This window comes from Pristis pectinata, chromosome 24, assembly GCF_009764475.1.
Source record: "Pristis pectinata isolate sPriPec2 chromosome 24, sPriPec2.1.pri, whole genome shotgun sequence".
Classification (NCBI taxonomy): Eukaryota; Metazoa; Chordata; class Chondrichthyes; order Rhinopristiformes; family Pristidae; genus Pristis; species Pristis pectinata.
The window spans coordinates 5,485,275-5,507,098 of record NC_067428.1 but is presented as its reverse complement, the minus strand read 5'-3'; the positions used below and the strand labels follow the sequence as shown (position 1 = coordinate 5,507,098).

The window sequence follows — 21,824 nt, the reverse complement described above, 5'->3', positions numbered from 1 at the left end:
GGAGGATGTGCCTGGAAGCCGTGGACATGGGTGAGGTTCTCAATGAATACTTCTCTTCAGTATTCACCAAGGAAAGGGGCCTTGATGACGCTGAGGATAGTGTTGGTAAGGTTAAGGTTCTAGAGAATGTAGATATCAAGAGAGAGGATGTGTTGGAGCTGTTAGAAAATATTAGGACAGATAAGTCCCTGGGGCCTGACGGAATATTCCCCAGGCTGCTACGCGAGGTAAGGGAGGAGATTGCTGAGCCTTTAGCTAGGATCTTTGAGTCCTCATTGTCCACGGGAATGGTACCGGAGGACGAGGGTGGCAAATGTTGTCCCTTTATTCAAAAAAGGTAGTATGGATAGTCCAGGGAATTATAGACCAGTGAGCCTTATGTCTGTGGTGGCAAGCCGTTGGAAATGATTCTTAGAGATAAGATCTATGGGCATTGAGAGAATCATGGTCTGATTAGGGACAGCCAGCATGGCTTTGTGAAGGGCAGATCATGTCTCCCAAGCCTAATAGGATCCTTTGAGGAGGTGATCAGACAGATTGATGAGGGTTGTGCAGTAGATGTGGTCTACATGGATTTTAGTAAGGCATTTGACAAGGTTCCACATGGCTTGCCTGTAGAAAGCAGAGGGTTGTGGTGGAGGGGAGTGCATTCAGATTGGAGGGCTGTAAATAACGATGTTCTACAAGGATCGGTTCTGGGACCTCTACTTTTCATGATTTTTATTAATGACCTGGATAAGGGGGTAGAAGGGTGGGTTGGCAAGTTTGCAGACGATACAAAGGTCGGTGGTGTTGTGGATAGTGTAGAGGACTGTCAAAGATTGCAGAGGGATATTGATAGGATGCAGAGCTGGGCTGAGAAGTGGCAGATAGAGTTCAATCTGGAGAAGTGTGAGGTGGTACACTTTAGAGGGATAAACTCCAAGGTGGAGTACAAAGTCAATGGCAGGATTCTGGGTAGTGTGGAGGAGCAGAGGGATCTGGGGGTTCATATCCACAGATCCCTGAAAGTTGCCTCACAGGTGGATAGGGTAGTTAAGAAAGCTTATGGGTAGTTAGCATTCATAAGTCGTGGGATCGAGTTTAAGAGCCATGAGGTAATGATGCAACTCTACAAAACTCTGGTTAGACTACTACTGTGTCCAGTTCTGGTCACCTCATTATGGGAAGGATGTGGAAGCGTTGGAAAGGGTGCAGAGGAGATTTACCAGGATGCTGCCTGGTTTAGAGAGTATGGATTATGAGGAGAGTCTAAGGGAGCTCGGGCTTTACTCTTTGTAGAGAAGGAGGATGAGGGGAGACATGATAGAGGTATACAAATTATTAAGAGGAATAGATAGAGTAGACAGCCAGCACCGCTTTCCCAGGGCACCAATGCTCAATATGAGAAGGCATGGCTTTAAAGTAATGGGTGGGAAGTTCAAGGGAAATACCAGAGAGTGGTTGGTGCATGGAATGCGCTGCCTGGTGGTGGCGGAGGCAGGTACATTGGTCAAATTCAAGAGATTGTTAGATAAGCATATGGAGGAATTTAAAATAGGGGGATATGTGGGAGGAAGGGGTTAGATAGTCAGGTGAGGTTTAAAGGTCGGCACAACATTGTGGGCCGAAGGACCTGTATTGTGCTGTACTGTTCTATGGTTCTATAGAGCCTAAGGGGCAATTTTTCACACAGAGACAATATTTAAAATACATTTGGACGGGTACAAGGATAAGAAAGGTTTAGGGGGATATGGGCCAAACGCAAGTGAACGGGACTAGTTCAGGTAGGCACCTTGGTCGGCAAGGGCCTATTTCCGTGCTATATAACTCTATGATTCTATGAGTAGGAGGCTCTAGATTTGAGAGCAGAAGTAAGTTTAAAAAGAGCAGGAGGCTTGAGACATGAGAGTGGAGCTAACATTTCAGATTGATGGCTTATTGTCAGAATTAGGAGAAGATTAATCATAAAACAAACCAAAAAGTGTAAGGTCATGCACCTTGGTGAGAGGAATCAAAAGGCAGACTATTATCTGAGTGGATAGAGATTAGAAATGAGTAGAATTCAATGGGACTAGGTGCTGTGAAACAATGAGTGTTCTCAGGTAAGTACAGAAGTCGTTAGCAGGGCAAATGGCATATTGGCCTTTATTGCAAGGGGACTGAAGTTTAGAAATAGGCAAGTACTGGTATTTGTGAGATCATACTTGGAGTACTATGCACAGATTAGGTCCCTTTATTTAAAATAGGATATACCAGCATTGGAAGCCAACCAAAACATATTCTCTGGGCTAATTCCTGGGATGAGAGGGTTGCCCTCTCACAAGCAGGTGAAGAAATTGGACCTGTATTCTTTGGAGTTGGAAAAATGAGGGGCAATCTGATTGAAACGTATAAGACACTAAGGGGGCATGACTGGGTAGATGTTGAGATTTTACCACTCGTGGGAGAGGCTCAAATGAGGGGACATGTTTCAAGATAAGGGGGCAGTCGTTTAAAACTGAGGAGTTTCTTCTCGCATAGGATGGTGAACCTCTGGAATTCTCTACCTTGGAGAGCTGCGGAGGCTAGCTCATTCATGGTATTTAAAAAGGGAGTATTTACACTTTTGAAATATTGATGAATCAAGGGCTACGGGATTGGTACAGAATAGACGTTGAGACTTGGGGCAGATCAGCCAGGAAAACATTGAATGGTGTGGCAGATGATGCGGCCAGGCAGCCTACTCCTTCACCAGTGTGTTCTTCTTTCCAACTATTGCTACTCCATTCAACCCACGTATCACGGGTTTCAACCAATAATTTTAACATGTTTGATGCCATCTGTCTCATCCAACCTTGCCACTTCCCATTGACCCCTGCTGCAACCCACCACACCCAACCGTTCTATCACTCCATCAGATGCTGCCACAATCCATTCCATTGAGTTGTTCCTCCATTCCTATCACTATTGCCAGCACAAATCCATCCTCAAAATAGAACAGAAAATCCTGGGAATACTCAGCAGGTCAGGCAGTGTCCATGGCGAGGGAAAATATGGTACACCAAATTGAAAGAAGTACAAGTAATTCACTGCTTCACGTGATATGCATGTTTGGGAATTTGGAAGGTGAGCAGGGAAGAGGTACAAGTACAGTGTTGCATCTCCTGCTGTGGGAAAGAGACTGTGTGGTGATACAGATGGAAGAGTGAAGCATCTTTTTGGAATGGTGAAACTAAACAGACGGAGGACGTTGGAGGTGTTGGAAGTTGCAGATAATGATCCAATGAATGTGAAGACCAGTGAGGTGGATAATGAGGACGAAAGGCATCCTATCCTGGTTCTGAGGGCAGGGAGGAGGGCAAGAGCAAAGGTGCGGGAAATGGACTGGATGCACTTGAGGACATCTTGTCAATCCCATTCAACTGTGTCACTGACTCTTCACATCTATAAGAACATATTTTCTGGTGTTGGTCACATTCTTACATCACCATTTAGACCAACTGATTTCTGTAATGTTAATGCTCTACAAGAGCCTCCTCTATTTAAATACATCTTTTCAGTACTTTCTCCCTCATGTGATTGTCTGTAGTATTCCTAGTGGTAGTACATTCTGCATTCTTTCCATGCTTTAGAGAGATAGAGGGATATGCGGGAGGAAGGGGTTAGGTAGTGTGAGGGTGGTCTGATGGACGGCACGACACGGTGGGCCGAAGGGCCTGTTTTGTGCTGTATGGTTCTATGGTTCTATGGTTTAGATAAACAAGTTCCTTTGAATTTCCTGGTCATCTTTTGTCTTTCATCTTTTGTGGTACATACCTGTTTTTAACAAGCCAATATTTTACTCCATTCTCTGTGCCATATCCAACCGCCAGCACTGCGTGGTTCACACCATTATAACCGCATTCTGGATCATAGTAGACGCCTGGAAGGAAACATTTATTCATATTATTGATTGACCTCATGTTGCACAGATATTTACTCTTTGTTATCCTGCCTTTCAATTAGCACCCACTCCACAATTCTGTTTACTTCTGTTTGTCACATTTCTTTCACTTTTGTCAACATCTTTTACTATTAATCATAATGTTCATTTTTATAATAAGAAATCCCAATATAAATTTCTTGTAACTGTGTCATCCAACCTGCCCTCAGCGTTCCACCTCGACATTCCTTGGACTGTGCCATGGGGAACCTTCTCCCATGCAACCATTAGCAATTTCCATATCAATGCAAAGTTTGTTGATTTAAGTTGACCATATTTTCTAAGTTGCTTCTGGGGATCGGCAACATGGGAGCGCATCAAAGAAGCCAGATTGGCAAAGACAGCAGGGTGGTGCAGCTAGTACAGCCAGTGACCTGGCTTCAATCAATCCAATTTACAGAACAACTTTTTTTGGCTTCTTCACAAAATGATTGATTTTTGTCATGTACTTTCCAGTTTTGAATATGAAAAGGTCACTGGCTTTATTATTCAATGATGTTGTTATTGTTCGCTTTTCTGTTTGGATTCATTTTGGTCAATCCACGTATCGATCGAATACATGAGAAGCCTTTGAATTTTTTCACAATTTGAAATGCATTTCTAACTTCTTGTACAACTTGTGAATAGCTAATTCAAACAGAATTGTGATAAATAAAGTTGTCTCTTGCTGTTTGCTCAATATATCCACAAAAAGATGACAGATCTGGAATTGATTTAACCTCAAAAAGTCAAGTAATGATTTTGAAAGCAGCAGGGAGACTGAACTTGGTCCCGTGTGCCAGTGTTTTATCACTCAGTGTTCTACCGCAGGTGCACAGGGGGAATGGGAACGTGTACCAATTGATTTTACTGAACCCACTTTCTTTACGTAATGGCATTTAACAAATTTGAGTCATGGTTTCTATCTTGAAGTTTGCTGTAATAACACAGATGGTAATTCCATTTACTGAAGATTCTAATTATATGTTAGTTTAAGTTTATGCTTTACAAAACAGGAATACAGAAGATGATAGGAAGATTTACTGGGTCGCAGGTTTTGAATAAAGTGGCATGTGAGTTCTATCCCGGAGTGTGACAGCAATGGATTGTCAAGATGAAAAAGTATAGAGAGTGCAGGTCTTGTGAAATCTCCATTCAAGGAGAGGGAAAGAAATGCTAGCGCCAAAAGGAGGTGTTGGAACATGGGGATGCCCGAATGGATAGGCAGCTTTTGACAGCACCAGAAAGCACATGCCAGGGGATGGTAAAACTTGACGGGAATGTAACGGTAATATAATTTCCATTATAAATATTCAACAGGAATTACTAATGATAAGCAAGTTGAGAGAGGAAGTGTGTGTAAATGAATGATTGTTAATATAATGCATGGAATGGAGAATTTCTGTTTCTTACCTTGATTGTAAAACTGGAAGGATCTTTGGCTTGCATCAATGGCAATAGAAATTGGTCCAACTCTGGCCACTGTTCTTGCTAAACGTCCTTCAGTATACTTACTCTGCGTGTATGTACGAATCCTGGCAACGACTTTGCTGCGCTGAAATCTGCAGTCTCCTTCCTAATTGATAAATTAACCATTAAAATTTGAAGTTCATTAGTACCACACAATTCTTCTCAAAGTGCCAATGAGATGCAAGAAATTTTAACCTTTTGGTTAGTGCAGAGCTTTGGAAATTGAAGGTACAACCATCTTTGGCACATTCATTTGAAAAGGGAAAACTGAGAACAGGGTAAAAATTGCAAGATCTCCTTATATAAATATATTGGCCAACTTGCTCCTCAGGTTCCACCAAAGCTGTCACTAGTGTAGCTCAGAATCACAGAGGAATCCAGAGCAAAGAGGAGCACAATCAACAAATTGTAGATGCAGGTTGTACATCAAAGGTACTCACTCATTCAGATAAAGAGGCAAATCTAGAGAGAACACAGCGTCAGAAGGCACACCGATCTCAAAGTCTCTCTTGTAGTTGCAGTCTCAGTTGCCTCCATGAAACCAACCCGCACATTGGAGAGCCTGACAAGTTTCACAACACAGAAAGTGCAAGTCAGGCAGTAGCTATGGAAAGAAAAGAGTTAACGTTTCGGGTCAGAGACCATTCGTTCTGATGAAGGGTCTTTGACTTGAAACGCTAACTCTGGTTTTCTTTCCACAGATGCTGCCTGACCTGCTGAGTTTTTTCAGCATTTTCAGTTTATATTTTAAATTTCCAGATCTACAGATTTTTTCTTATTTTCACAACAGATCAGAGCCATCACATATTTCAAAAGGTAGACCCTCAGAACCCAATGTGAGGTGCCAAGACAGAGAAAAATAAACTGCGTTGGGTCAGTCCTGATAATATATTACTGGATAAAAACAGATAGATAATGTGGGTAAGGAATTCAAAAATGAGTGTGTGGAATTGCCAATGGAGCAAGTTTAAGGAAGCTGAATGTACACAACACGGATAAAAGCAGTCAGGAGATGCTTGTGGTGTACCAATCAGGATAGTACACAATTCTTATTCTAGGAGTGATTGTCAATAGCAGGAGGTGCACTGCTGAAGAAACAGCATCAATGTTAAAGATCAATGATATAATTGATATCAATTATCAAAGATCAATTGTTAAAGAACAATTTTAATCATTATTTCTTGATTTAAACCCAACATACAAAACTCTGAACTTGTCAAATAATGGTTTAATTTTCATTTTTAAGAGAGTAATCTCTTTCTTAACAAATAACTTTGCTTACAATAAGTTACTCTACACAATAGTTCACACCCTAAATGTAATGTTTTGTATCAAACATTAATGCCTTTTTATCGGCTGCACCCCAAATTTAAACCATTTTGTGCTTAAACAGTAGCACAGCAGTTGGTGCTGCCACCATACAGCTCCAGCAACCCGAGTTTGGTCCTGACTTCTGGTGTTGTCTGTGTGGAGTCTCCGTGTTCTCCCTGTGACCTCTTGAATTTACCCTGGGTTCTCTAGTTTCCTTCCACATCCCAAAGATGTGCTGGTTGGTAGATGATTAAAATTCCAGAAGTCAAATACAGAGCAAGCACAATGTGTTGACTCGGGTGACTGACACACCAACACCCAGCATCACAAGGCAAGGGATGTGGTAGCGGGGTGGTTATATTCTTAGACAAGCAGCCAGAGGATTGGGCTGTTGATCCAAAGACCTGAGTTGAAATCCCACCATAGCAGCTGGGGATCTTAAAATTCAATTAATTAAACAAATCCGCAATCTTACTTCCATTTCAATAGTCATGAACCTATAGAACTACTGTAAAAATACAGCTGGTTTTAATATTCTTCAGGGAAGGAAATCTCCCATCCTTACCCAGCAAAGGCTGTATGTGACTTCAGATCCACCAGTGTGGTTGATTCACGACTGCCTTCTCATTTCAGGGGCAATGAGAGAAGGACAATAAATGCCGACATTGGCAGAGACCTCCGCATTCCCATGAATAAGTAAAATCAAAATGCTGTCATCTCCTAAACCAAGTAATGTACCTGAACGGAGAAGACATACCATTTGGACATGTTATGTTTTGCCATCTAACACCATGAATGAACCTGGGCAAATTAAATACATATTGAAAAGAGACTTACCTGTGCAGTGTAGGGATAAGTACTTTCAGAGTTTATGCCATGGAGTCTCTTTACACACGCGAAGGCACTGTCCATATATCCACCGCGGCATCCATAAGAATTATAGTCACAATCCAGAAGGTTCTGTTCACTCAGAGAAATAAGTTGATTTTTTTTCTTCTTCCACTGTCCCTCGAGGGCTCCGGTTGCACTGAAGGCCCAGCAGGAGCCACATTGTCCCTAGCAATCCGAAACACAGTCACACTGAAAGCAATCCAATGTAAACCTCATCATTTTCATCTCTACTGAGATGGAGTACAGATCTACACTGGACAAATGAGTCCACCTTCTTTTGGGAAATATATGTGAGCATGTATTCCTGAGATTATGAGCATTATCAGCTGCTTCTGCCCTTGTTTTTTAGGGCTGAGATGTGATTGATACAGAAGAATTTGAGCAAAATATTTTAGGCATCAGACCAAGGTCACTGTAGGTTAGCATGCTTCTGGACTTCCAATTCTCTCTGCTAGTAAAGAGGATCAGAGGAAAAATTGGACCATATCAACTCAATTCTTGATAAACATTATACCAGAATCCAAAAAAATGCCCAAAAAGCCACGATCGATTGGGGTAGGAGATGAGAATGTCAGTCAGCAATGTGTCATTAAGACTAACTGATGGATAACTTTCTCTTTTAGATGTTTCTGCATGAATTGAACAATAAGGGAGAAGATCACAGGGTGGAGACAAAATTGATGAGGTAGAGAGAGGATGTGATGGAACAGAGGGCATGGGATGATAGAGATAGTGTCATGGGAAGCATTGGACTGGGTTTGGTGGAGGTGATGGGTTAAGAGGTTGGGCCTTTGGGAGAGTTGGTGGGGGTTCATCAGTCTGGAAGATGACTGAGCCAATGACCAGGCAGCAGCCCAGTTAACCCTTAATTAGATCAAAACAGGCCTCTGCCCTTCTGACCTGAGTCCTGGGCACACAGAAAAGTTTATGCAAGTGATATCATAACATGCGTCACATGCCCTTTGAGGTCACGGCCATTGTCCAGTAACCTCTGTGCACATGCATCTCACTTGTATAGAGGACCCAGAACGAAAATGTAGAAGCATGCTATCAACATGCTAAGTGCACAATTACATTTAATGGTTGGATTTTTTGATAAAATTCCATCATGCAGAGCACAAAAATGTTAGAGTCATAGAGACATAAAACACAAAGACAGCAGTTTGGGCCCACTGAGCCTGCACTAACCATCAACCACCCACATACATTAATCCCACAGAAATCCCGTTCTTAATTCTACCCACGTTCTCATCAGCTCCTCCCTGATTCTACCATTCATCTCCACATCAGGGCAATTTACAGTGGCCAATTAATCTAAAACCTGCAGTCACAGGGAGAGGGTGAAAACTCCACACAGACAGCACCCGAGGTCAGGATTGAATCCAGGTCTCTGGTGCTGTGAGGCAGCAGCTCTACATACTGTCCCACCCCTTGGCCCTGTTAAAAAATGTCAAGATTGAGGACATAGATTAAGCCATGTTGTAGGTATGGACTGTGAGGCTGTGAAGGAAAATTGTGCTTTACTTGTGGAATAAAAATATTGAATTGGAAAGGTTGCTTCCAACGACAATACAATTTCTAGACAAGAGAGGGAATGATTGGTTAATTTATTTAATCATTCATCCTGATGACCACACTATTGTAGTGCACATGCATCATTTGTGTACAGCTATCCTCCATTTGCGACATTTTTTTCTGCGGAAATCACGCTGCTTTTACTGGGGGAAGTTGCTCAGTTTTCTGCCATAAGTTCTGTTTCTTCCGCTCTCTCTATCAATTCTGCTTTGAGTAAATTGACTTTGCTTGCTGAACAAGCAAGGAGTGAAGAACTAAACTATATGGCATATATTTAGATTGGGTGAGCTTTAGTCTATGAATAATGTACAGTACTCCTAGGTTAGGCATCAAAATAAATTGTGTATGGGATAGCTAGAAATCATTGAACACAAGTTTAGGATCAGGAAATGGCTATTTTAAGAACATAGGAACAAGACCAGGCTATCCTGTCATTCATTGAGATCATGTGATCTAGCTCCCTGTGCCGCATTACTTGACACCTTTATTTTAGAAAAACCTACCAATCACAAATTTACAATTAGCAACTCACCTGAGTCATTTTGGCATTTTGTGGAAGAGGATTCAAATTTCTGCTCCCAACTGTATGTACAATGGATTCCTAACTCTTGAAAGTTTCAATTCTGCTTTTTAGATCATGTTTCTATCAGTACCTTTCCCCTAATACTTCGTAACCTTCAGTCAAATCACTCCCTTAATCTTCTGAGTTCCAGGAAATTCAACCATAAATTCTTACCCTAATTTAACCACTGAATTCCTGATGACATTCTGGTAAATTTATGCTGGGCTCTATCCAAGGCAAATATATCTTTACAAAGATGTGGTGACCTAACCCAGACATTGTATTGCTGTAGGATAACTCCCACTCTCTTTTTTCATAGCCCTCCAGTAATAAAGATCAGCATTCTTCAGCCTTCTTTAATCATTTTCTTTAACACTTCATGTACATGGATCCTTCTACTTGAACTTTCACCATTTGGAACATGCTCTTGTAACCTTCTTAGATTCAAAGTGGATAATCTCACAGACTGTATGCCTACACTGAAATCAATTTGACAATTTTTGCTAATTAATCTATTTAAGCTTTGGAGCTTAATACTTTCATCCAGATTATGTGGTTTTCTATCACATTCTCTAAGTCATTTAAAAATATTGTGAATAGTTGATGGCCCCATACAGATCCTTATGTGAATTCACAAGTTACATCCTGCCAATGTGAGTACTTGCCCATTATTCATATTCTCTGTCTCCTGCTGCTTAATTAATTTCTGAAACAGATTAATAAGTACAATTTCTGAGCTCCAGGTCTAGGTAACAGTCCCTGTGAGAGGCTTAATCAAGTGCCTTCTAGGATCCACAATTGGCTTGCGAATACGAGACAGAGGGTGGTGGTGGAGGGTTGCTTTTCTGATTGGAAGTCTGTGACCAGTGGTTTACCATAAGGATTGGTGCTGAGACCTTTCATGTTTATACATTAACAACTTGGATGTGAATGTACGAGTTATGATTAGTAGGTTTGCAGATGATACGAAAATTCATGGTGGTGTTGATAGCAAGGATGGTTGTTTAAGCCTACAGCATGATATAGATCAGCAAGAAAGTTGGGTGGAATAATGGTGAATGGAATTTAATCCTGTAAAATGTGAGGTGATGCACTTTGGGAAGGCAAGTAAGGTTAGGATGTGTACAGTAAATGGCAGAGCCCTAGGGAGTGTTGTTAAACAGACGGAGCTTGGGACGTCCATAAATCCCTGAAAGTGGCACAGATCACAGGGGATAAGGTGGGGAAGAAGACATATGAGATGATTGCTTTCATTGGTTGTGGCAAATAATAAAAGCACTAGAATGTCACATTACAGCTTTATGTAGTTCTGGATACCCCACTATAGGTAGAATGTGATTGCACTAGAGAGAGCGGAAAGGGGATTCACAAGGATGTTGCCTGGATTGCAGCATTTCAGTGATAAAGCAAGTCTTTTTTTGCCCTGATAGAGGTATAGAATGCGAAAGGGATAGATAGAGCAGGTACGAGAAATCTTTTTCCCACAGTGGGAGTGTCTAAGACAAGAGGCCTTAGGTTTAAGGTGAGAGGGAGGTTTAAGAGGGGATCTGAGGGCGAATTTGTTTTCACTCAGAGGGTGGTTGGAGTCTGGAACACACTGCTTGAAGGGATGGTGGAGGCAGATACTGTCACAACATTTAAGAAACAGCTAAACAAGTACTTGACTCACCAAGGTATAGAAGGTTATGGACCTAATGCAGTGAAACAGAATTAGTGTAGTGGCAGCATGGACATTGTGGACTGAAGGGCCTGTTTCTGTGCTGTACGAATCTATGGCTCAATGAAAGTCAATACAACATCCAAAAATGTTCCCTTCTTTACTGCTGTTGCCACCAACTTAAACTTACCCAGATGCAGAAGGGGCTCAGGTAAGTAATACTGAATGTATTTTATATTACAGATTTCAGGTGCGGCAAGGATAGAATGAAGGAATATAAATATTGGACCTGTCAAGGGTGTACCTCATAACATTGTTGATGTTCAGTTTAACCAGGTTTTACCTGAAGATCGATTTAATTTGTTTTATTTCTACTTGTACATTGTATAGTAAAATCTGTACCGCCCTGCAAAAGAAAAAGTATCTTTTGGAATAAATTACCCATAGCCTCTTTCTGCAAAGGATGAACCTAAAGCAGTCAACAGCAATGAAATTCATCCTCAGTCACAGGCCCCACGTTTATAACGTAGCATTCAAGTTCAAGTTCATTGTTGTCATAAACATAAAGGATATAAATGCCAGGAAAATTAGCTTTTTGAAGCAGCAGTGTCAACATTACGTCAGGACCAAACATAAGGTAACATAAACTTAAATTAAAAGAACATAACTCACATGTGTGCAAAACCAACAACAAAATAAACGCTGTATGCATGTTGTAGTCCACTTCTGACACTCAGCTTCTGTGTCTTCCATAGAACTGGATTTCGGGAAGCAAGGGATGCTATGCATATGCCACTCTACTACCTATTGACTGTGTGGGACTGAGGATGAATTTTGCCTTGTAGTGCATGACTCCACATGTGTGGCTGAACTCAGAAGACATCAGCAGCATTATCAAGCAAGTAGGGGGCAGCACTTTCAGACAAATAAAACTCATTAGTTCCTAAAAGACGTCAACAGAACATCTTAATTAGCACTGAATGTTAGCACGGCAACATTTCCAAAATGATACAAACCAGTTTTTACCTGGTTCTTCACTGGTGTAACCAAACCCTTTGTCCTCCAGTCAACAGTACCTGACGACTCGAAACCACCTTCATTATCATCATCATCAAGCCCATCATATTCTTCAGCTTCTTCCTCAGTTGAGTTTTCAGCTTCATTCATGCGGAATCCATTCATGAGTGTATTGAACTCTTCATTGGTCTAGAAAGACAATTACATGTACATTTATTAATGTAGTGACAGTCCATGGGGAATACGCAGGAGGAGGATAGGGAACCTCCTGGGGTTACAATGCACCAGTGTTTCATTTACAATATCAGGAGAGATGAGAATATCAAGCACCCTCTTCCTTACCTTTTGATGAAATCAGGTTTTTCGAGCTAGCACAATCTGAAGTGTTTATAGCTACATTTGTCTGTATCATCTTTATGATGTTAAAACAGCAATCATGATTCCCCTAAAACAGTCTCAATAAAATGTGAAATCTGTCAGCAACATTTCCAAAATGGTGCAAACAAGCTCCCTCACGTAACACCTTCAGGAGCAGTGGGCATCGGAGGGTTATTCTGGAATCAAAGGGTTGCTCTTCATGTCCCATGCCACGATACAGCCACACTCAAACAGCTGCTGGGGAGAATTGGCAAAACATAAATGTGAGCTATAATAATGGGAGAAGTGGCTGGCAAAGTTGCCTGGGGCAGGTGGGGTGTGGTGTGGAGAGAGGAACCAACCCATGCTGATGAAGAACTGTTTGTACAGGAAAGAGCTTCCTTGCAGAAAGGGCACTTATGGCAGGAAGTTACTAGGGAGGAGACTGTAAGCAAATGTGCCTTCTTTGAAGGCCTGCACTTTTAGAAGACCTGGACCACAGTCAAATGCCACCTCCAGATGTGCATGTTATAGCTGCATTTATCAGAAAGATTTCTCACTTTCTCAGTGGAGCTAATCTTGTCCCCTGCAAAGTAGCTGTCAGCACCAAAAAGACATAATGTAGCTCATCTCAGAAGGGACAGCCTGCAGGGATTCTGAAGCAAGATTTCTGAGAGGGTGACCCTCACCTAGACTTTGAGAGCAATGCAGGTACTTGTATTTGTTTGCTACTTGATAAGACTTCTTTATTAGTCACAGGTACATTGAAACACATAGTGAAATGCATCTTTTGCATAGGGTGTTCTGGGGGCAGCCCACAAGTGTCACCATGCTTCCAGCGCCAACATAGCATGCCCACAATTTCCTAACCTGTACGTCTTTGGAATGTGGGAGGAAACCGGAGCACCCAGAGGAAACCCACACATACATGGGAAGAACGTACAAACTCCTTACAGACAGCACTTTGAGATATTCCTGGCAGCCAAACACGTGACTGTTCTTGCAGTAAAGTCCGGGTCACATTTACTCTCAGAAACCCTGCCTCAGATTCCTTACAGGCTAGCCTCTGCTGAAACACTTTGCTGCTTATCGCTGCGATGCAGTTATCAGGAGTAGCCCCAGCAGCAAAGTGGGGAAGCTTTCATTTTTGGTGTGACCTCAGCATTTACACCTGGAAGGGGCATTTGGCCACAGTTCAAGGTTTCCAAAGTGCAGACGTTCACAGAGGGCACTCCTGCCCTTACTGACTCTTCTCTGGCACATTCCTGCCATGAGTGCCTCCTCCTGTCTTAGGTGTCTTTCTCCTTGTTCTTTTACTCGTCTATACTTGGTTCTGATCTGCTGGACATGGTACCATTTCTGTTTCAGCAACATCTCCTTCTCTTCTGGCCACTTAATTTCAAGGTTCACCCTGCTAAAATCACTGAGTGGGTGGATGGGGTAAGGTAGTGCTGATTTGGACACTGGGTTGGGTTAGCCTGTGTGAGGTTTGTTTGGCAGCACTTAGTCAATGGCTAAAAGAAAGATGTGTCTAACCTTTTAAATAATGCTCAGTTTGAACCTTTGGCATTATTAAATGCTTTTTTTTTCTGTGAGGGAACAGAGCAGCTGTGGTCCCAACCAAAGTAGCTGAAGATCCTGCCAGAAATAAGTCCTGGGCATGATGACACTTATTTAGCCTAATTAGGTGCGCTAGACTCCAGGAAAACAGTGCTGCAGTACATCATGATGGGAAGTCCATCCTTATTAATGGTTGAAGTTAACTCAACTGGCAAATGTCTTAATGTTATTTTTTACATCAATGTTTTGTTTTTTGTAAACAAATTCTAAACCATATTTCTTCGGAATCAGATATAAAGGGTGTTATGTTTAAGTTGAAAAATACAAAAAGGCCATTGCATGATACTCAAAATTGGAGCCATTATTATTCATGCAACTTATTTAATCTGAAACCAGCTGTTTTTGTGAATATAGAAACCATCTTCCATTGTGAATATAACCTCACAGAGCGCTTTTTTTCTCTTTCTAGCGTTCGGGACAGCGGCGAGTGACTGCGCAGGCGCGTGACGTCACCCGGAAGCGCGCGGGCGATTTAAAAAGCAGACGAGCATATCTAGCGGGCAGCGTCGGAGCGGGCAGCTGAGTGAGAGGGAGCAGAGTGGGTTCGGCTTTGGCTCAACGGGCTTCGGCGAGAGCGGGAAAGAGGCGAGATTATAGAGAGGGGTGAGTTATTAGTTTAGTTTAGTGTTGAGCTCAGTGATATTCAGCAGTATGCATCTGGGATTAGTGTTGTGTTTGGAGTGTCAGATGTGGGGCCCCTGGGAGACGACCAGACTCCCTGATAACTACATCTGCGCAAAGTGCACCGAGATGCGGCTCCTCAAGGAACGGATTGAGGGTCTGGAGCAGCAGCTGGATGACCTTCGGTTGGTTAGGGAGAGCGAGCAGGAGATAGACAGGAGTTATAAAGATTATGTAGACAGCACCTCAGTGGCAGTCCCCCTCAAAAACCGATATCTCATTTTAGATTCGGTTGGAGAGGATGACTTCATAGAGGAAGACCTCAGCAGCCAGGACCTTGGCACCGTGTCTGATACTGTGGTCCAGCAGAGGAAGAGACATGCAGTGGTTATTGGGGATTCGATAGTAAGGGGTACGGATAGGAGATTCTGCGATAGCGATAATGAGTCTCGGATGGTGTGTTGCCTCCCTGGTGCCAGGGTACGGGATATCACAGACCGTGTCGAGAATATTCTGAGGGGGGAGGGTGAGCAGCCAGAAATCTTGGTACATGTAGGTACCAATGATGTAGGTAGGAAAAGAGAAGAGGTCCTGAAGGAGGAATACAAGGCATTAGGGAGAAGGTTGAAAAGTAGGACCTCAAGGGTAGTAATCTCAGGACTACTACCCGTGTCGCGTATCAATGACAGGAAGAATAGAAAGCTCTGGCAGTTAAATGCGTGGCTGAGTGACTGGTGCAAGGGGCAGGGCTTCAGATTCTTGGATACCTGGGACCTTTTTTGGGGGAGGCAAGACATATTTGCTAAGGATGGGTTGCATCTAAACTCCAAAGGGTCCAATATCCTGGCGGGAATGTTTAATTTAGTTGTAGGGGAGGGTTTAAACTGATCTGGCAGGGGGATGGTAACCAGGATGCTAGGTTACAAGATGCTAAGGTGAGGGAGAAAGTGTATAGAAACGAATCCATTGAGGATGGCAAGAATGACAGGCAGGTGATAAGTCAGGATAATTTACTGAATAATAGAAGTACAACAAATCCGGATGTTAGGATACAGAATGTTAGGATCGGGGATGAGGATGTTCGGATACCGAATGTTAGGATAGGGGATGAGGTCTACACGAACATGTCTAAGATAGTAGGTAGCGAAGATAGTAAGAAGGATGGACAGGTAGAAAGTCAGGATAATCTGCTGATCAATAGAGGTACAATAAAATCAATAGCAGATACCAGTCTAAACATACTATATTTAAATGCACGTAGCATCAGGAATAAAGTAGATGACCTAGTGGCACAACTACAGGTTAATAAATATGACATCGTTGCAATCACTGAGTCGTGGCTTCATGATGGATGTGATTGGGAACTGAATGTCAAGGGGTATACAGTATATAGGAAGGATAGGAGGGTAGGCAGAGGGGGAGGTGTGGCCATGATGGTTAGTAGCGATATAAAATCAATAGAAAGGAAGGACATTGGGTCAGAGGAGGTGGAATCCTTATGGGTGGAGCTGAGAAATAGCAAGGGTAAAAGAACAATAATAGCAGTCATATATAGGCCCCCGAACAGCAGTCAGGAAGTGGACCATAAGTTGCAGATTGAGATAGAAAAAGCATGTCAGAGTGACAATGTGAAGATAATTATGGGGGATTTTAACATGAAGGTGGACTGGGAAATGCAGCAAGGCGGTAGTACTCAGGAGAGTGAGTTTGTGGAATGTCTAAGGGATGTTTTTCTGGAGCAACTTATTGAGGAGCCCACCAGGGGATCGGCTGTTTTGGATTGGGTGCTGTGTAGTGAACCCGAGGTGATTAGGGAACTAAAGGTAAAGGAACCACTGGGAACAAGTGATCACAATATGATTGAGTTTAGTTTCAAGTTTGAGAAGGAGAAGCTGATAACTGGTGTATCGATATTTCAGTGGAATAAGGGAAATTACAAAGGTATGAGAGATGAGTTGGCCCAAATTGATTGGAGGAGTAAGTTAGCTGGAGGGACGGCAGAGGAAAAATGGAAGAAATTTCTACAGGAAATAAGGACAATGCAGGACAGATATATTCCAAGAAAAAAGAAGGTTTTGAATGGAAAAAAGGCACAGATGTGGATAACGAGGGAGGTGAAGGATAAAATAAAAGCAAAAGGGGCGGCGTACAAAGTAGCAAAAATTAGTGGGAAAACAGAAGATTGGAACGATTTTAAAAATCTGCAGAGAGAAACTAAGAAGGTCATTAGGAAAGCAAAGATGAGTTACGAAAGGAAGCTGGCGGACAACATTCGGAAGGATTCTAAGAGTTTTTTTAAATACATAAGGAATAAAAGAGAGACACGGGTTGACATAGGACCAATTGATAACGGTGCAGGAGGTATTATAATGGATGATAGTGAGATGGCAAGGGAATTGAATGAATATTTTGCATCGGTCTTCACCGTGGAGGACATAAGCAATGTGCCCATTAGTCAGGAGTCTCACGAATTGGAGCTGAGTTCAATTGAGATTAATAGGGAGAAGGTGCTTGGAAAACTAAAGGGGCTTAAGGCTGATAAGTCTCCCGGACCGGATGAGGTGCATCCCCGGGTTCTGAAGGAGGTGGCTGTGGAGATAGCGGAGGCGTTGGCGATTATTTTTCAGGAATCGATAGATTCTGGCATGGTTCCGGAGGACTGGAGGGTAGCGAATGTAGTTCCGTTGTATAAGAAAGGTGGGAGGCAGCACAAAGGCAATTACAGACCTATTAGTCTGACGTCAGTGGTGGGAAAATTATTGGAGTCTATCCTCAAGGAGGAGGTTACCGAATACCTAGAGGCGCAAGGCAAGATAGGACCTAGTCAACATGGTTTTGTGAAGGGGAGGTCCTGTCTGACCAACCTATTGGAGTTTTTTGAAGAAATCACAGGTAGGGTGGATAAGGGAGAGGCGGTAGATGTTGTGTATTTAGACTTTCAAAAGGCCTTCGATAAGGTGCCTCACAAGAGACTGATTAATAAGATGAGAGGTCATGGAATTATGGGCAGGGTAGCAAAATGGGTGGAGAATTGGCTGGTTGGCAGGAAGCAAAGGGTGGAAATAAAAGGATCTCGTTCTGGTTGGTTACCGGTTACTAGTGGTGTGCCGCAAGGGTCGGTGTTGGGGCCTCTCCTTTTTACCTTGTACATCAATGATTTGGATGATGGAATAAATGGTTGTGTGGCTAAGTTTGCGGATGACACCAAGATAAGTGGAGGAGTAGGGAGCATAGAGGAAATAGAAAGAATGCAGAGGGACCTAGACAGTTTAGGAGAATGGGCAAGGAAATGGCAGATGAGATTCAATGTTGAGAAATGTGCAGTTGTACACTTTGGAAGTAGAAATAAGCGGGTAGATTATTATCTAGAAGGAGAGAAGATTGATAGTGTGGTAGTACAAAGGGACTTGGGGGTACTCATACAAGATACCTTAAAAGTTAACCACCAGGTTGGGGTGGTTAAGAAAGCGAATGCTATGTTGGCATTCATCTCGAGAGGTATAGTGTATAAAAGTAAGGAAGTGTTGATGAGGCTCTACGGGGCGCTAGTGAGGCCTCATTTGGAATACTGTGCGCAGTTTTGGGCCCCGCATCTTAGGAAGGATGTGCTGACGTTGGAGAGGGTTCAGAGGAGATTTACGAGAATGATTCCAGGAATGAAAGGGCTTAAGTATGATGAGCGTTTGTCGGCTCTTGGACTGTACTCGCTGGAGTACAGAAGGATGAGAGGGGACCTCGTAGCGACATTTAAAATGTTGACAGGTAAGGATAGAGTAGATGTGGCTAGGCTGTTTCCCTTGGTGGGCGTGTCCAGGACCAGAGGGCACAATCTTAGAATTAGAGGGTACAGTTTCAAGACAGAGATGAGGAGAAGTTTCTTTACCCAGAGGGTGGTGAAATTGTGGAACTCCTTGCCACGCACAGCAGTGGAGGCCAGATCAGTGGGGGTATTCAAGGAGGAGATAGACAGATATCTAAATAGTCAGGGTATCAAGGGATATGGGGATAAGGCTGGCAAATGGGATTAGAATAGTTTTTTTTTCTCTCTCTTTTTTTCCCACCCCATTTCTTTTTCCCTTTTCCTTGGAGCAGACTCGATGGGCCGAATGGCCTGCTTCTGCTCCCTTATCTTGTGATCTTGTGATCTTGTAAAAGGGAAATGGGTAAAAGCTGCCACTCCATGATGCTAAATTATCTGGGGCAAAACTGAGTGTCATTGATCAGGAGGGTCTCAGCTTTCATTTCCAGCCAATGTGAATTAATTGATGTCAGCTGGACTGCAGTTGAGGTCTACATTTTGCCTCACTGCTCTTGGACTTAGAGAAGAAAGTCAGGCAGCATTCCTGTTTCTGATTGCAATTTAATGCACTGATGCAAAGCAGTTGCACAAGGATCAGAAACAATAACAGAAAATGCTGGAAACATTCAGAAGGTCAGACGGCATTTATGTAAAGAGAAGCAGAATTAACTCTCCAGGTCAAAGACTCTTTGTCAGACTGGCACAAGGATCAGCCTGGTTCTGATGCTCTGTGGTTAAATCCTATGGCCACCCTCACTGAAGCTCATACATTGAGGCAGAGAGTGCCTCTGGATTGGAGTCATTGCTCTGGAGGACAGAAGTTGACATTTTGAACTGCGTTCCAATATTTCTCAGTTAGATTTTATTTTTTTTGTTTTCAACTTTGCTTCTCTCCAATTTTGCAACATCCTGCTTATGAAAGTAATCATTATCGATGCTTGGTTGGATTTTATTTCAGTGAAGGGGGTGAGGATCAGGAGAGTTTGATATGGCTGGTGCATGCAGCACAGCCTATACACAGTCATTATTTCTTTAGTGCTGCTTGGCCTGGTGCAGCTGTGGCCATCGTGTTCCTTTACTTCACAGTGGCAAACACAGAGAGGACACTAGGCTCGAGGCAGCAGCTCACCATGATGCTGGCTGCATTGGTGAGCAGAAAGAAAGAAACACATTGGCAAGAGAGGTTGGACTTTGTAACGTGATACCACTAAATGGAACATAGCTCACTCAGTAATAGCACCTCAGTAACCGGCATCTGACAGACACACATATTTTGCATCTTGTACACACCAGATCTCCAAATTGGTTCATTGCCACAGTAAATGTGTGCTTCCCCAATGAGTATTCTCGATTGTGCTGTTCAATGTAACTCATGGCACTTTCCCAAATCATTCTCCTGTTGATCTCCTCACCCTGAAAAAGACATAAAGGCAAAGTCAAGCTCTATCACCTTTCTTTACCATTATTATACAAGTTTTCAAAGGCTGTATGCAAAAACTGAATTAATACTTTACAGCAATGCTTCAATTGCCCCTACCTTGTCTGAGAGGAGGGACTCAATCCACATGCTGGGTCAACACTACTTGCATTTGTATAGCACATTTAATCCAGCAAAATGACCCAAGTCACTTCACAAGAGCTTCATCAAACAAAATGCGAAGCAACACAGGAAAACATTAGGGCAGATGATCAAGAGCCGGGTTTTAAGAAGGAAAGAGAGCTAGAGAGGTGGACGTACCTCCTGAGGAATTTCCAGTGTTTTGGTCATGGCGACTGAAAATACATCTTTCAACGGAGGAGTAAGTAAATTCTAGGATGATTAAGAGTCCTACAGCATGGAAACAGCCCCTTTGGCCCAACTCATCCATGCCCACTGTGTTGTGCAGCGAGCTAGTTCCATCTGTCCACGCTTGGCCCAGAGCCCTCTAAACCTCTCCTATCCGTGTACTTATCTAGGTGGCTTTTAAATGTTGCTAATATGCCCCCCTCAACCACTATTTCTGGCAGCTCATTCCAAATACGTACCACCCTTTGCGTGAAGAAGCGGCCCCTGATGTCCCTTTTAAATCTCTTGCCTCTGATCTCAAACCTATACCCTCATTTTTAGCACCCCTCCCCAGGAAAAAGATTATGTACTTTCACCCTGTCTATGCCCCTCATGATCTCACATACCTCTCTCAGGTCACCAGGGAATAAAGTCCTGGTCTGTGCAACCTCTCCTTTTAACTCAGCCCTACAAGTCCAGGCATCATCCTGATAACTCTTTTCTGCACTCTTTCTAGTTTAATAGCATCTTTCCTTTAACAGGGTGACCAAAACTGTATACAATACTCCAAATGTGGTCTCACCAACATCTTATATATGTGCAACATAACTTCCTAACTCCTGAACGCAATGGCCTGACTGATGAAGGCCAGCATGCCAAATGCCTTCTTCACCACCCTATCCACTGGTAATGCCACTTTCAGTGAACTACGCACTTGCACTCCTAGGTCCCTCGGAGTCCTAGGTCCCTCAACATCCACTGCCCTACCCTCATCTACTCTCTTGGCTACCTCTTCGAAGAACTCCAAGAGATTTCTCAGACACGACTTCCCACACACAAAGCCGTGCTGACTGTCCCGAATCAGACCTTGTCTCTCCAAGTGTTGGTAGATCTTGCCCCTCAGAATCCCCTCCAGCAATTTACCTACCACTGACGCCAGCTTCACAGCCCTGTAGTTTCCTGCCTTATTTTTGCTACCCTTTTTAAACAATGGTACCACATTAGCCACTCTCCAGTCCTACGGAATCTGACCTGTGGCCAGAGATGAAGCAAAAACCTCTGCAAGGGCCTCCCCAATCTCTTCTCTAGCGTCCCACAAGGTCTGAGAATGCACCAGGTCGGGCCCTGGGGATTTATCCATCTTAATGCACTTTACACTCTCTAATACCTCCTCCCTGCTAATTTGTATGTGATCCAAGACATCACTACTTACTTCCCGCATTTCCTTAGCTTCCATCATTTTCTCCACAGTACAAA

At 42.9% G+C, this 21,824-nt stretch overlaps 1 protein-coding gene across 1 annotated transcript in view; it reads right to left on the bottom strand.

Moving 5' to 3' along the window:
- LOC127582612 (procathepsin L-like) overlaps nt 1-21,824 on the bottom strand; it is a 33,477-nt gene that overhangs the window by 1,997 nt on the left and 9,656 nt on the right. Inside the window, exons 3-7 of the mRNA XM_052038053.1 lie at nt 20,093-20,215; nt 12,415-12,594; nt 7,541-7,759; nt 5,336-5,498; nt 3,778-3,883 (exon numbers count right to left, since the gene is read on the bottom strand). Of these exons, the coding sequence (XP_051894013.1) occupies nt 3,778-3,883; nt 5,336-5,498; nt 7,541-7,759; nt 12,415-12,594; nt 20,093-20,215 (791 nt within the window). The remainder of the gene's footprint in view (nt 1-3,777; nt 3,884-5,335; nt 5,499-7,540; nt 7,760-12,414; nt 12,595-20,092; nt 20,216-21,824) is intronic.